This window comes from Acomys russatus, chromosome 31 (genome assembly GCF_903995435.1).
Source record: "Acomys russatus chromosome 31, mAcoRus1.1, whole genome shotgun sequence".
In the NCBI taxonomy this organism is placed as follows: Eukaryota; Metazoa; Chordata; class Mammalia; order Rodentia; family Muridae; genus Acomys; species Acomys russatus.
In genome coordinates this window covers 6,490,935-6,506,407 of record NC_067167.1, presented here as the reverse complement: position 1 = coordinate 6,506,407, position 15,473 = coordinate 6,490,935, and the positions used below count along the sequence as shown (strand labels likewise).

The following is a 15,473-nucleotide window of genomic DNA, read 5'->3' as shown; positions in this document are numbered from 1 at the left end:
GGGTTCATAAAGATGATGAGCAAAGACAAATAGTCACACTGTATCACATTGCATAGCAACAGCACGGGAACAGATTCAAGCCCGGTGACCATGAAACTTGGCAGCCAATGGCTATACTGATCAGGCTGCAAGGAACAGGTTATACCTCTGCCCAGGTTGGTCCTCATACTCCGCTCAGGATCTCTAGGGACTTGGACAAAACCTCTAGGCCTGGTTGCCTCTGTGGCACCAATTGCTAAGGCCACAATGCTGGTGCCTGTGGGATATGGGATTTTTTTTTCTTTCTTTCTTTCTTTGTGACAAACTTCTATTCCAAGCTGGTCTCAAGATCACTATCTAACCAAAAGTGACCTTGAACTTTTGATCCATTTGTTTTTACCTCCCAAATGCTGGGGTTACTGGTAAGTAAGCACTACCATACCTGACATAGGACATGCTCTGGTCAAACTCAGCGTGTCATGAAGTATGCTACACAACAGTCTTAACAATTGAGCCACATTCCCAATCCCAAATATCAGAATGTATTTTTTTATTAAAACTTTTTTTTATGGGTTTATTTATTTCATGTATATGCGTACACTGTCTTCATGCACACCAGAAGCGGACACCAGATTGTATTACAGAATGTTGTGAGCCACCGTGTGGTTGCTGGGAATTGAACTTAGGACCCCTGGAAGAGCAGCCAGTGCTCTTAACTGCTGAGGCATCCTTCTAGCCCACAGAATGTATGTTCTGATCTGTGTAGATACAAGTTCATGTACTACCACATACTTCTGCTGGGTTACAAAACTAAGAACTTTATACCTGGGCTGGAGAGAAGGGTTAACTGGATAGAAGGGTAGAGAGTGAGTTACTGCTCTTCTAGAAGAGCCATAGTCAATCCCTAGCACCCAGTCCAAGCCACTCATAGATACCTGATAGGTGTTTGTGTGTCTGTGTGTGTTCTTTTTTTGTTTTTTTGGTTTTTTTGTTTGTTTGTTTTTTTGCTGGTGTGAAATAAATGATTTCCTCTGTTTTCTTGGGTGTAGTTAACTTTGTTGTGTTAGAGCTCCTTCTGATATTTTCTGTAGGGCTGGGTTTATAGATAGATATTGTTTAAATTTAGTTTTGTCTTGGAATAGCTTGTTTTTTTCCAACTATGGTGGTTGAGACTTTTGCTGTGTATAGTAGTCTAGGTTGGCATATGTGCTCTCCTAGAAGCTGCAAGACATCTGTTCAGGCCCTTCTAGCTTTTCGAGTCTCTGTTGAGAAGTAGGATGTAATTATTATAGGTCTGTGTTTATATGTTACTTGGCCTGTTTTTCCTTGGCATTTTAAAATATTTTTCTGTGTTCTGTATATTTAGTGTTTTGGTTATTATGTGGCAGGAGAAAAAAAAATTTCTGGCCCCATTTAGTTGGTGTTCTATAAGCTTCTGGTACATTTATATGCATCTCCGTAGGCTTCAGTCTTTTAAAAACCTACTTTATTTGGGGTTCCTTAATACCTATGCCTCCTTTTAAACCTTCCTACCCTACATAGGAGAGAAAGGAGGTTAATGGGGACAGAAGTAGACATTTTTCAGACTTGGTTCCTTGGGGGCAATTCCACTCTTTATCATCAGGATTCCAGAAATTCGTCAAAAGCTAACACAACCACAGCAGCTGGAACTCAGAGCAGCAGCCAGATCCTGGAACCTTGGATCATTCTTTTGAGCATTTCTCTCTAGGAGAGTCTCGAAATGGTGATCATGCAAGCAATGAGAAGTGATGACAAAGACAGAAACACATCCTCTGTTTAAGGGCATTTGTGTGTGTATATCCTTTCAGAGTTCTTACCAAAATGTTGACTACCCAGCAAAGACCTTTGCCCACCCTGCCTGAGGCAGTTTCCCTTCTAGCAAACAAACATCATGGGCCCTCTCACAATTCTGTTTTACATCTTACACTTGGGACCAAAACATAAACATGCTTAAATCCACTACACATCCCTGTCTCTCTAGGTTGGGGAAATTTTCTTCTATGGTTTTGTTGAAAATATCTTCTGGTCCTTGGATCTGGGACTCTTCATCTTCTCCACTTCCTATTATCCTTAAGTTACGTCTTTTCATTGTGTCCTAGATTTCCTGGATGTTTTGGAACATTTTTTTTTTTAGATTGAACATTTTCTTTTACTGATGTATCAGTTTCTTCTATTCGTATCTTCTGTTCTTGAGATTCTTCCATCTCTTGGATTCTGTTGGTGATGACTGTGTCTGTTGTTCTTGGTCTCTTTCCTAGGCTTCCCACCTGCATGCAGGATTTCCTCAGATTGTGTTTTCTTTATTGCTTCTACTCCCATCTTCAGGTCTTGAACAATTTTATTCATTTCCTTCACCTATTTAATTGTATTTCTCTAAGGCATTTATTCATTTCCTCTTTGAAGGCCTGTACCTCCAAAGGTTTCTTTGTATTTCCCTGTGCTTCTTTAAGGGATTTATTCGTTTCCTCTTTAAAGGCCTCTATCATCCGTATGAAATTGAACTTATGGTCATTTTCTTGTGCTTCAGTTGTGTTAGGATATCCAGTGCTTGCTGCAGTAGAATAGCTGTGCTCTGAAGGTTCTATAATGCCCTGGCTCTTGTCGACTGTGTTCTTAGGCTGGTCTTTAGCCATCTAGTTGTCCCTTGGATGTTCCTGGTGCAGCAGCCTGATGAAGACTGGTGGATTGGTGTCTGGACAGTGGAACTAAGGATATAGGGAAGACAACACGCAGCTCAGGGTGTAACCAAAAGGACTCATGGGCAAGGGACTTGGGGCAGAGGGTCTACACTGTAAGTTTCTTTTGAAGCAGGCCTGGGGAAGGCTGGTGGAGCAGTAGCTGGAGGAGACAGGATAGGGAGACTGCAGGAAGCTCACAGCATCTTGGTATTCATATATATGTGTATATGTGTATATATATTCATATATATTCATATTTATTTTTTCCTTATTGCTTCTATTTCCATTTTCAGGTCTTGAGCAGCTTGATTCATTTCCTTCACCTCTTTGATTGTGTTTTTCTGTGTTTCAGGGAATTTTTTTTTTTTTTCATTTCTTCTTGAAATGTCGCTATCATCTTCATAACAATTGATTTAAGGTCATTTTCTTGTGCTTTGGTGTGTTAGGATATCCAGGTCTTGCTGTAGTAGGAGAGCTTGCCATTGGTGGTGCCATATTGCCACGGCTCTTGTTGATTGTGTTCTTATGCTAGCCCTCTGGTTATCCCTGGGGGGTGGCACTCCTTTGGCAATGCGGGCAAAGTTGTGGACAGGGAAGTGGAGCGCCTGGCACTAGTTACAGTGTACAGCTCTTAGGAGTGCTAATTGGCAGGCAGGGCGTTGGTGGGGGAGGGGTTTTTATGTTGTTGTCCCTGGTGCTGGGAGGCCTCAGGGAAAGCAGGCAGAGTTGTGGGCTGGAAAAACACGAGTTAAATCTTTAAATTTCTTTGAAGCTCCCATTACCAATATATACAAAGACTAGTGATTTTGTGTGTTACTTTTGTATTTTTCAGTAATATATAAAGCACGGTTTTTAAGTCTGACCATTTTCCATGTGTCACTGCTCTAGATGTTATGGGATCTGGGAGAATGGGGCCAATAAATGAGTTGTACAAATGTCACAAGCAATAGCCAACTTTATTCAGAGCCCCCAGACAATTTATACTTTGGGGATTATGAAAAATCATGAGTAAAATTCTCACAAGTTCAAACTACATACAATCAAATGACAACCTGCATGCGACAAAACATGTTTTTCAATGGAGGCATAAAAATATTTCATTGACTAAAAATAGCAAACAGTAATGAGTAATCTGAGGTAAACTCACTCCTACCTACTTTACTTGGGAAGAGCAAGAAAACACATTCTAAGAACAAATCCTGTTTTGAAGAAACTGAGGTCGCATGGCTCTTGTCTTGTTTTCTTGTAGTATTCTCAAAAGCACCCAGAATTCGTATATAATTTCATTCCTGAACCTTGTTTTTACACCCATGGTGCCTGTGGGAAGTTCTGCATGTGATCATACTATTCAAATTTTTATATATATATATGGTCTTATTTCACTGGATAAAATAAGGCTTGGGAATCTGCATATCTTCCTTTCCATACAGTGTTCTTATTAATGTTGCTCATTTTTATCTCTGTTGGCCTAACTGTGACACATGTGCCCTTTACACTTTTGAGCTTTGTTCCATTTCTCCCTACTTCCTTGAGTAGTTTAACCATGAAATCTTGTTCAACTGTGTATTATGACATTTCCGTTTCTACTTAGACTTGAGGTCAGATCCTCTGATACCACCAGGAATACTCCTTCTTAGTGTTAATTTTGATGTTTGTGGTTTTGTTGTTTTCATGTCTACTTTTATGAAGAATGTTAGTTTTGACTGATGAGTACTGCATCGATTCTGTCAGCTGTCACAGGTAATGTTTTTTTCTTTTTTTCTTTCAAAGTATGTACAAACTTATGACTATTATTTTTAAATTATTTTCCTGTGTGCCTTACACATTTCCTAGATCATTTGTAAGCAACCTGAATGGGTTTCTAAATTATGTTTCAAATTGTCATTATCAATATTTAGGAAAAGTAGTATGTATTCACCATATGTTTTGTTTATTTGTTGTTTGGTTTAGTTTTAATTTGCTCTGGTTCGTTAAATTACTGAAATTCCTTTTCCCTTCCAGTTGGCTTTTTGGTTTTGTGAGTCTGATATTATCAGTTACTCCCTAGGTCCCACTATTCACCTGTTCCTTACGTAAAATGTCAGATTTCCTGTGTTCTCAAGGATAGATTTTCTCTGATGTTTCTATCCATTGTTTGCATCTAATTATGATATGCATTGCTGCTGAAGTAAATACCCTCCTATTCCACAATTTTTTTTCAATGATGCTTCCTTCTCTGTGAATTTTGAAAAGCAGTGTTTCTGAGTGCAATGATATGGTTGACAGTTACTGCTTCTTACACTCTAAGTATATGCCCTCAGGCTCTGCTGTCTATAGAATGCTGACAAGAACTCTGATATCAGTCTAGCATTTGGGTCTTTTTGTTTGGCTTTGCATCTTTATGACAGAGCTGTATTGATTTTAGGTGTGTGTTTTTTGATACTTCAGTGTGAAATGTCAACAAGAATTTGGAGAAGAGCAACAGGGAGAATGCCTGAGTCTCTGGTAAATGCACCCCAGGTCAGTGTCCTCTCCACATTTCTTTGGAGAATGTTTTAACATTGAAATCATAAACATTTAATTCTGTACCTCTGGTAATGTCACCAAAGTACTTATTTATTATAATTTTTTCTTGATTTTTTTAAAATTCTATGTTAATCAAGATTCATACTTTAAATCTGTCACCTACATAACACAGCCTTGTCCCATTTTATCTTCTCTTGATAATTCCTGTGAAGACATATATTTTTCATGGACTAAAGACGTGAAATTCTGAAAGAGATTCCATTGTAAATGCTGATCAAAGAAATACATACATTGATACCCATTTCCTACAGAGAATAGACTATTGTCCTTGTACATTCATGAGGAAGGAATGTCTCCTGCTCTGCATAGGTTGCATATCAGGGATCTTTGAATTTCCAGAACAAGGTGTGTGACAGTGGGCATGCAAAAAAAAAAAAAAAAAAATACACCATTTTGCTGGCATCGCTGAGGAATTTATGGAGAAGTAGAATGATAACAACTCACTGATTTGCTCTTTATACTAAATATTACATCACTGTAGAGAGGTCGGATGATGTAAGGAATATGTGCCTTGCTCTTGTCATGAACCTGATGCTTCTGTGAGATCATGTAGATCGCTGTTTAATTGTTTCTTTCTTTGGCATTGTGTATCACACAGTAATGATTGCCTATGGGATTTTTTTTTTTAAACATGTGAAACCCATTAAGTCCATGCTGGTATCATTTTCTTGATTCTAATGCTCAGTGGTAAGTTGTCAATATAGAGATCAGATTTTCTCTTTGACTCTTGTTTTATTTTTCAGATAGTATCATTGTATAAGCTTTGCTGGTCATGCCTCTATATTGTATATCGTGTAGAATATTTCTGTAAGAATTTTCTAGAGAGTGTTGACTTGGTACTGTGATTATCCAACAATTTTCAAACATAGATGTATGGCCCTTCTAATCACGTTGAGCTCTTCTTTTTTATTATTTAAATTAATTTATTTATTTGTCCACTTTACATCCCAATCGTAGCCCTCTTTCTCCTCTCCTCCTGCTCCCACCCTCCTCCCCGCTTCCTTCTATCTGCTCCTATGCCTCAGAAAAGGAGGCTCCCTCCCCCTCCTTCATCAGGTCTCTTCAGGAGTGAGTGCATCCTCTTCCACAGTGGCCTGGCAAGGCAGCCCTGCCAAAGAGAACTGATCGAAAACCATGCTACAAAGAAGGAAGGCTCCCACACCTTAGGTTTTTCCCCTCCCTGAAGCTACTGTGATACAAAGGTAGAGATTCAGAAGAGAAGCTGTAATGGATAGGTCTCCATTTCTTTTTTTTTAATAAATTTTTATTATTAATTTATTCTTGTTACATCTCAATGGTTATCCCATCCCTTGTGTCCTCCGATTCTTCCCTCCCTCCCCTTTTCCCCTTATTCCCCTCCCCTATGACTGTTCCTGAGGGGGATTACCTCCCCCTGTATATGCTCATAGGGTATCCATTTCTTTCTTACAATTTTTTTCACATATATGAGTATTCATCTGCATGTTTTTACGTGTGCTGCATGCCTGCATGATGACTGTGGAGCACTGAGGTCTATATCAGACCACTGGGACTGGAGTCAGGAACTGTAGTGAGTTGCTTTGTGTGTCTCTCTAAGAAATAATTAAACTTGATTTTTTTTCTGCAAGGACAGCAAGTGCCCTTTACTTCAGCGCCATCTCTCTGGCCCTCATAACCTTGCATCTTCTATTTTCTGAAAAAAGTGATAGATGAATCCAAAGTGATGTTTTTCTATACAACCTAAAATCCTCTTAGATGATTGAGGTAAAATACTGAAGAAAAGAATAGACTCGCAATTATAAGATTCACATATTAAATTCAGCAAATCTCATTATTTGTTTTGAATTGTATGTTCAAAATAAATGAAAAGTTAATATAATGTTCCCACTTATTTATACATATTTATACATATTTTTCTAACTATTCTGTGGTGAAAGAAAGCACATACAGAATTTCTAAAGTTGATATTCATCTGTATTGGTTTGTGGACACATAAAAATTCGATAATATTAACACATCCACAAATATTAATTAGATAATATTAAATTTATTTCGTGGTTGTCAAATATTCCAATAATACAATCTCACATATTACTTGATTCTATGTGCTACTTAGAACATAGAATTGCACACTGTTGTTATATTCCTTACTATTAGCAAAACATTTTTTTTAAACTTTTATTTCACCTATGAAATTTGCCTTCCACAATTCTACCTCTTTGTTCTATGAAGGGTGCAGGATGAACCTGGACCTCAGAATCCACACTGAATATTTTTAGAATAGAGTCAAGTGAGTCCCAACTGCACACAGTGTTGATCCAGACCCCCCTATTTCAGCAAGCTTAAAAGCTGTGTAGTTTAACTCATTTTCACGCCTTCATCTGAGATGAGACATTGTGATCCTGTTTGATACCAACATATCCTTCACAAAGGTGCATCACTGTATGCATCTAGACCTCAAATGTATATCTTATAAACCCTAAAAGTTTAATATTTGCACGATTACCATTCTGTTTACAGAGAGATAGAAAATACAGTGTGGAATATGAGTATTCTAGAATTTTTTTTTCATTTGACTTTCCTTATAATTTTGTGTGTGTGGGTATATATTCCCTAAATGTATGTGTATGTATGAGTGCTGTGTCCCCCCCTGCATATAAAGATCAGAAGGAAGCATCAGATCTGATTGAACTGACAATAGAATCAGTTGAATAAGACACGTGAGTGCTAGGAACCCAATATTGTTTGTCTGGAATAAAAAGCAATGCTTTTACCTGCTTAACTATCTCTACAAAATGTCTAAAAATCTTTTGTCTTTTAATAATTGTCATGCCTCATCTGTACCACAAAAGTGTCTCTAATGCCTGAGTTCTCTTTTACCTGGGATCTCATTTTGTTCAGCAGCACTTGGAAAATGGATACTTTTTTTTTTTTTATTACAGGACCAATTGACATTCAGGGATGTAGCTGTGGACTTCTCCCAGGAGGAGTGGGAAGATCTGGAAGCCCCTTGCAGGGCTTTGTACGTTGATGTGATGTTGGAAAATTATAGCAATCTCGTCTTTATAGGTAAGAATGTGCTTCCTGTGAAACTCCCGGCTTGTGCGTTTTATACATGAATGTGAACTCTTTGAACTATGTAGAGAATATCAAAAATAAAGGAAATTGTGATAATAAACATAGATATTTCCTGGTGTTCCCTTTACATTTTAGTTCGTCCCCTGCAAGACCAACCAATGGTATATACTGCATAATATCTACAGCCCTCTTACCTAGGTTCTTATTAGAATTTCAAAGTTCAAAGAAACAGTATTCAGAGCAAAAAAAAATTGAATGTCAATTAATAATTGGAATATTTTCATTTTACTAGTGGAGTAATCTAGTCACCTATTTCTGATTGTGAAAAAAAATGAGAGATTTTAAAATAGACAAGATATGTTTCTGGTGAGCATGGCTTTTGTTGTGGTTGAGTTTTGATTTGAGTTTGTTTGTTTGTTTGTTTGTTTGTTTTTGAGATATGGTCTCTATATCTAGTCTCAACACAGGATGATTTTAATTCTAACATGAGAGAGGCTGAAACAATATCATCTGGTGATTTTTTTTAGGTCAGTGTGGTTTACATAGTGAGTTCCTAGTCAACCAACACTACGTAGTGTGACTTCCTCAAAAACATAAGAAAGAAAACAAAGAAACAGTTAAGATCCTTACAAGAGCTCATCACGAGAGTGCCTTATTAGTGATCATCTATTTGTCCCACCTTCCTCAGAGTATGCAGTTTCAATAAGAATATGAAGGCTATTACTGGTCCTTCCATTTTGAGGTGAAACTGGTTATTTGTAGGATCAAATTAACAATAGTGAAAGACAAAATGCCTCCACTGAGAGTTTTATTCCTAAACTGCTAGATTCTTCAAGAGCTTAAGAAGATGTCAGTTATTGAATCTATTACTTAAGCACCAATTCCTATTATTGCTATTTGTGCTCATTTTCAGAGAACCATCGCACATGTAGCAAATATGAGAAGGTTTTGGATAATGGTTCCGAGCATCTTGTCTATCAGCATGTGAATATCCAAGAGAAGTCTCATGAATGTAATGAGCTTCACAAAATGGTTCATGAATGCTTCCAGTGTGCACCTCACAACACAGATGATACTGCAGAAAACTGCAACAACCATGGATGTGTTAACCACAGGGACGCCTGTAATAAATCATCAAACCCAAACAGTCACGAAAGTGGAAACACTGGAGAACCTTGCAAAGATAAAGACTGTGGTAAAAGTTTAAATTTGTGTTCCATCATCAGTAGAAAGCAAAGAGTACATTCTGGAAAGAAAGGATACAAAAATACAGAGTCTGGTAAATCCTTTGGCTCTAAACAGAGTCACACACTGAATGTGATCTGTGGTGGAGAGAAGCCACATCAACGTGGAAAATGCCTCAAGGACTCCTCAAGCCTCGCTGTGCTTCAGAGAACGCATTCTGCAGAGAGTGAACTTAAAGATGGTGATGAATGCTGTTATCAGTTATATCAGGTCAAAGACCATTATGGAACCCAAGCTGGAGAGAACCCTTACAAATGTAATAATTCTGAGACATCACTGACTAGTGGCTCATGCTTTAGAAAACACAAAAAAGCACACACAGGAGAAAAGCCTTACAAATGCAGTGACCATCACGAATGCTTGACGCCGCTGACACATCTCAGATGCCATCAGACGACAATTCATACAAGAGGGGAATTTTACAAATGTAGCAAATGCGGCAAGTGCATTAGCAGACTGACATACCTAAGAACCCATCGCAGAAGTCACGCTGGAGAAAAGCCTCACAAATGTAATGAATGTGAAGCAGGTTTTATCAAGAAAGCCCATCTTAGAAGACACCAAAGAATCCATACGGGAGAGAAACCATACAAATGTAGTGAGTGTGGAAAATCTTTCACACGTGCCTGGTATCTTAGAATACATCAGAGAATTCATACAGGAGGGGAACTTTACAAATGTAGTAAATGTGAGAGAGCCTTTACTTTTGAATCGGGTCTTAGAAAGCATCAGGACATTCACACAGGAGAGAAGCCTTACAAATGCAGTGAATGTGAGAAATCCTTCACACGTCTCACCATTCTTAAATTACACCAGGAAATCCATACAGGACAGAACCCTTACAAATGCAGTGAATGTGAGAAATCCTTTATATTTGGTTCAGACCTTAGAAGACACCAAAGAATTCACACAGGGGAGAAACCATACAAATGCAGCGAGTGTAAGAAATACTTCACACGTGCCTCACACCTTAGGATACATCAGAGAATTCATACAGGAGAGAAACCTTACAAATGCAACGAATGTGAGAAATCCTTTACATGTAGCTCAGATTTTAGAAAACACCAAAGAATCCATACAGGAGAGAAACCTTACAAGTGCAGTGAATGTGGAAAATCCTTTATATGCCGTGAAGATCTTAGAAGGCATCACAGAATCCACACAGGAGAGAAGCCTTACAAGTGCAGTGAATGTGGCAAAATGTTTACTCATGCCTCAGCTTTAAGAAGACATCAGAAAATTCACACTGGGGAGAAAAGCTTCCATATTACATAGTGTGGCGTCTACTTTATCAAAAAGTTCTGTTCTTAGAAGCTACTGCAGACTCTTCAGTAGAGAATCTACGTGAACGTGGAAAACTTATGAAAACCTTTAAGTAATTTTCAAATCTTAGGAGAGATGAAGAGGTACTGAAGATAAATATTTGAAAACATGACTATATAAGGAAAAGTTTTCATTAATCTTTTTTTTTTACTTTGTCACCTTCAAATACATATTAAATCCAAAATGATGAAGTCTGAAGACTGTGCTGTTGTGAAGGAGTTTGCTGCAGATATATACCTGTGGATATGCCTTGTGTTCATCAGATATATCCAATGCTGGATTGAAGTTTCATGGGGGGGGGGCAACTTGACTTCCGCTTGCTCCTATAAACAATTCCTTCCTCATATTCCTGTAAGTAACCCAAATAAAGCTCATTGATTCATTAATCTGAACCCCAGTGAAATCCATACCTAGTTTTGCCATCAGTTCCCATTCTGGGTGAGGACATGGATTTGGGTGTGGCATCTCCCTAGGAAAAGTCTATCCTACAACATGTGCTGATACTATTAACTGTTTCTCCGAACTTGCACACCAGAAAATTGGTATTAGAGATAATGCATTTAAGTGTTCATTATTCAGTTAGATTCATGCATCATTGCACCTCAGAGGCCACTTTCCAGAATGCCAAGAAATGCATTGAAGTTGTCAAAGCATTAACTCATGAAAAAAGTGTATATTCATCTGAAAATTGATTCTGAAAGACCTCCCTCCCTCAGTGATATAGAAAAGACTCATCTGCAACCCACCTTCACAATATTGAGTCTGGAATGAAAGTATACAAATACAAAGAATGTGAGAACTTTAATATTGTAACCCATGGATTTGATAATGTGTAGGTCATCTCAGCTCCTGTCCACCCTTTGGTTGGGCCTCACCTTCTTTGTGTGCCCTGTTCAGCTTCCACCCTACACCTCCCCAAATTAGTATCCTGTCCCTAAGAATCACCCTACATGTGAAGTAACAGTAGGAGTTCTCATCTTCTCCTTCTTCCCCAGGACAATCCTTCAGAGCCTGGAAAAATGGTCTTGAACCCTTTAGTTTCCTCATCTTCAAGCCATACTACCCTCGTATGGGGCTCTGGCTTCTGATTGTGCTGCCATCTTGAATCTTCTCTCTGTAGTTTATGAATCAACTATGGGGGCTGATGAGGATGGATGAGTGGTGCTTATGGATAGATGGTATTTGGGAACAATCCAAGACCCCTAGACCTTCTCATTGACGATGGTGACTATCTGACAATTCATAGAGAAAATTTGATATTTTGGGTGAGCCCATGGTCTCTGATATATGGAAATAATAGCATCAGTTTGAAAAGTTAAAAGAAAAAGATTTGGGTCATTTTTTTTAGGCATCTGAACATGAATTAAGGAAGTGTCGTTATTAGACATAGCTGAATGAGAAGGAGGGTTAGCTAGCCACAGTGTGTCTGTGAGGGTGTTGTAGGGCCGAAGAATCAAGTCACAGCCATCCAGCTGGGGGAAGCTACAGTTGGAACGTTTTGTATATACTATCAACATTTCCCTCAGCCTGACATGCAGGAGTCTTCACCATTCCCATGGATCTCAGACACTGTAGTCCTTGACATGGCCATTCTCCTACCAAAAATACACATTCGCTTGGGACCTGTTCTCCACAAGTATGTCAAGGGGATCGAACTTACCTGGCACCAATAAAAGCTGAGAATGAACTAGATGGAGTTACTGGGGTTCCAGAAAACTGCTGTTTTTTTTTTTCTGTTGTCTTATTTAGCAAAAGGACTTCTACTGAGATCTCAGAGGAGAAAAAGACCTGCTCATCTGCATTTCTAGTTTACAAGTACCTAGAACATATGGTTCATGTACTCTGGGAGAAGCATGTCTATGTCACTGTGAATGTACTTTGAAAGACACAAACTAGTAACCTAGCATTCATGGTAAATGTAATATGTTTGGCTCATGGATATAATGCATAAATCATGGGGAATGTACTGTGGGAGGCTACCACATGTATCCCAAATCTCTTGGCCCATGTTCTATGGCGGGGGGGGGGGGTTATGCCTTTAACATTGAAATCAAAGGGCATCTACTGGGAGAGGTGCTCATGACTATAAGCCACCAATCATTGTGAATGTACTGCATGAGACTCCATCCATCTTGTCTGATGTAAGGTGGAGGACTCACTAACCCAACATTCATGGTGCATGTCATTATAGAGAAAATCTTGTGTACATTATAGAAGCATCACGTATCAATTAAAAAAAAGCTGATGGCCTATTAGCTGAGGCAGGAAATGTGAGATGGGAATTCTATCACAGAGAGAGATGAACACTGGGATTGTCAAACATTGGATAAAGGGGTTTAAAAAATGCTGACCTCACTGGCACATGGGTGTAAAAGCCTGAGATTACAGATGGCATCCATCATCAGGCACAAAATCCGGGTTTAGAGCCTGAAAACTCTCCAGCTGGAAGGCAGTTTCCCAGTGACAACCAAGGAAGCAGGAAACCTCAGAGAGGCAGTGTGGAAGGTAGATCTTCTAAAAAGCCCTTGCTGAATAGAAAAGCTGGCTCTTCTATAGGAGCCTGAAAGCACAGAAGAGATGTCCTCTCCCAAGCACAGCACGATTCAAGAGAACATTTAGCACACTGGAGAGAGCTAGGCAGCCCATGAGAAATCTTAAGCCCAGTTAGGTTCCAGCCAGCAAAACCCTGCAACTTCTCAACAAGGGACCAACCTGAAGAGGCAGAGCCAGTACCTGAACAGAAAGGCTTGATAGATGTCAGCTATAGACACGTGGAAATGGCAGAAAATGCTGAAAAGTCAATAGACTTGGGAATTCCTGAAGGAGAGAATTAGAGATTAAAAAGGAAAATATTCTCTGTGTTAAAAAAGTGAAAATGCATTGATACAATGCAGCTGGGTCCCACACGACTTCATCTCGCTTATCAGCATACAAGTAATTATTTCTTTGGTAAAAAAAAAAAATTTATATATAGCCTCTTTAAGAGAGATCAGAAGAAACATACTTAAAAAAAAAGACTACCAAAGTAAATGCTAAAATGTAGGCCACAGTACAGAGATTAGAAGATTCTTCATATCAGAATAAGGAATTGTCAGAGGGAGAAAAAGAAAAATGTGTATGATGTGTCATGCTTGGGCCAAAGACTCAGAACTTGTTAATGTAAAGCACAAGACACCAACCTGTTAAGAGTTGTTGCTACATATTCTGTGGGATGCACATGCCTGAAAGCCAACATTTCTGGTGCATGTAGTTATGGTGATTTCATGTCTGTAACCCAGCGTTCATGGTGCATGTAGTATGGGAGGCTGACATCTCTCTCTAAGCATAGTCATGGTGAATGTTCTGGGAGAGGTTCATGCCTATACAAACTCATAGTGCATTATTGTGCGAAGCATGTGCCTTTAACAAAGCACTCGTTCTGACTGTACTCTAGGAGACTAAACCCAGGAACCAGGAATTCATGCTGCATGTATGGGGGATGGCTGGTGCCAACAAGCCTACAAAAGTTGATGTTGTACTATGGGAGACTCAAACCTTTAGCCCAGTATTCGTGTGCATGTGCCGTGGTAGGTTCAATGCTGTATCCCAGAACATGGTACTTATACCATGGCAGGTTGACATGTGTATCCCAATGCATATGGTGCATATACTTGGGTGGCTTATATTTCAACACTCCCGGTACATATAGTGTTGGAGGCACATGCTTATAACAAAGCAGTCAATGTAAAAACTGTGGGAGACAAAAACAAAACATTAACCTACACTCATGGCATAAATAGTGATAGGCACATGCCTGTAACCCAAAACTTATGGTGAATGTTTTGTGGGAGACTCAGGGCAGTAACCCAACATTAACGGTGCTTGTAATATCTCACCACTCATGTTTCATGTATTTTCAATGATTTGTACTGGCCTCATTAGCAAAGGTGCTAACTTCATTAGCAAAATCTAATAAAATGACTCCCAATTACCTCTGTGGAATAACCTGGTGTTATGTAGCTGTTTCAGGAGCGATGTGGGAAACATTATTGTAACTGACATTACTGAAGTTCCTACCAAGTTACACAGGTGAAGTTCTACGGCATGCAGAGAGTAGAGATGACATCAATACGTCGTTCCTAGGTATCTTGTGAGGTGGAATAAAGAATGGGCTTCTGCCAGAATCAGTGTATATTGTTCTAATATAAACAATAAAAGACATGACGCAGTATCAGTGTTTTCTTGTTTGACACAGAGAGAAGGTTTGACATAGAGATACAGAAAAGAAACGGATCTCAAAGAAAATTATATCTGACTTTGATGATGTATAGACACATTAGTTTAGTAACAAAGGAAACAAATTGTCTATCCTAATACTTGTACCAGATAGCTAACATAGTTCATACCTTGGATTGTATCTGATGCCAAAGCTCTTCCTTGTGTTTTTCCTATATTTTTTTGCCTTTTGGATTTGTTATAGACCATTTCTTCCTATCTGAGTGGCTACAACATATCTGACACTTTCCATACTTTTTTTTTTTTTTTTGATGCTTCACTTAAACTGGATTTGAGTGGGTTTAATTTCTCTCAGACTCAACAAGAAAGAGGCAAAGGAACACAGTCTGC

General features: G+C 38.8%; 1 protein-coding gene across 1 annotated transcript; it reads left to right on the top strand.

Annotated features, from left to right (window-relative positions):
• The first annotated feature begins 386 nt into the window (after positions 1-386).
• LOC127212672 (zinc finger protein 54-like) lies at positions 387-10,836 on the top strand. Its single transcript, XM_051172756.1, has 3 exons — positions 387-401; positions 8,165-8,291; positions 9,214-10,836. Exons 1-3 carry the CDS (start codon positions 387-389, stop codon positions 10,818-10,820), a joined length of 1,749 nt encoding a protein of 582 aa, XP_051028713.1. The 3' UTR covers positions 10,821-10,836.
• Positions 10,837-15,473: the final 4,637 nt, after the last annotated feature.

Excerpts from the sequence above, each read along its gene's own strand:
- LOC127212672 (XM_051172756.1), top strand. Across the intron at positions 8,292-9,213 it reads TAGCAATCTCGTCTTTATAG|AGAACCATCGCACATGTAGC; the intron begins GTAAGAATGTGC and ends GCTCATTTTCAG.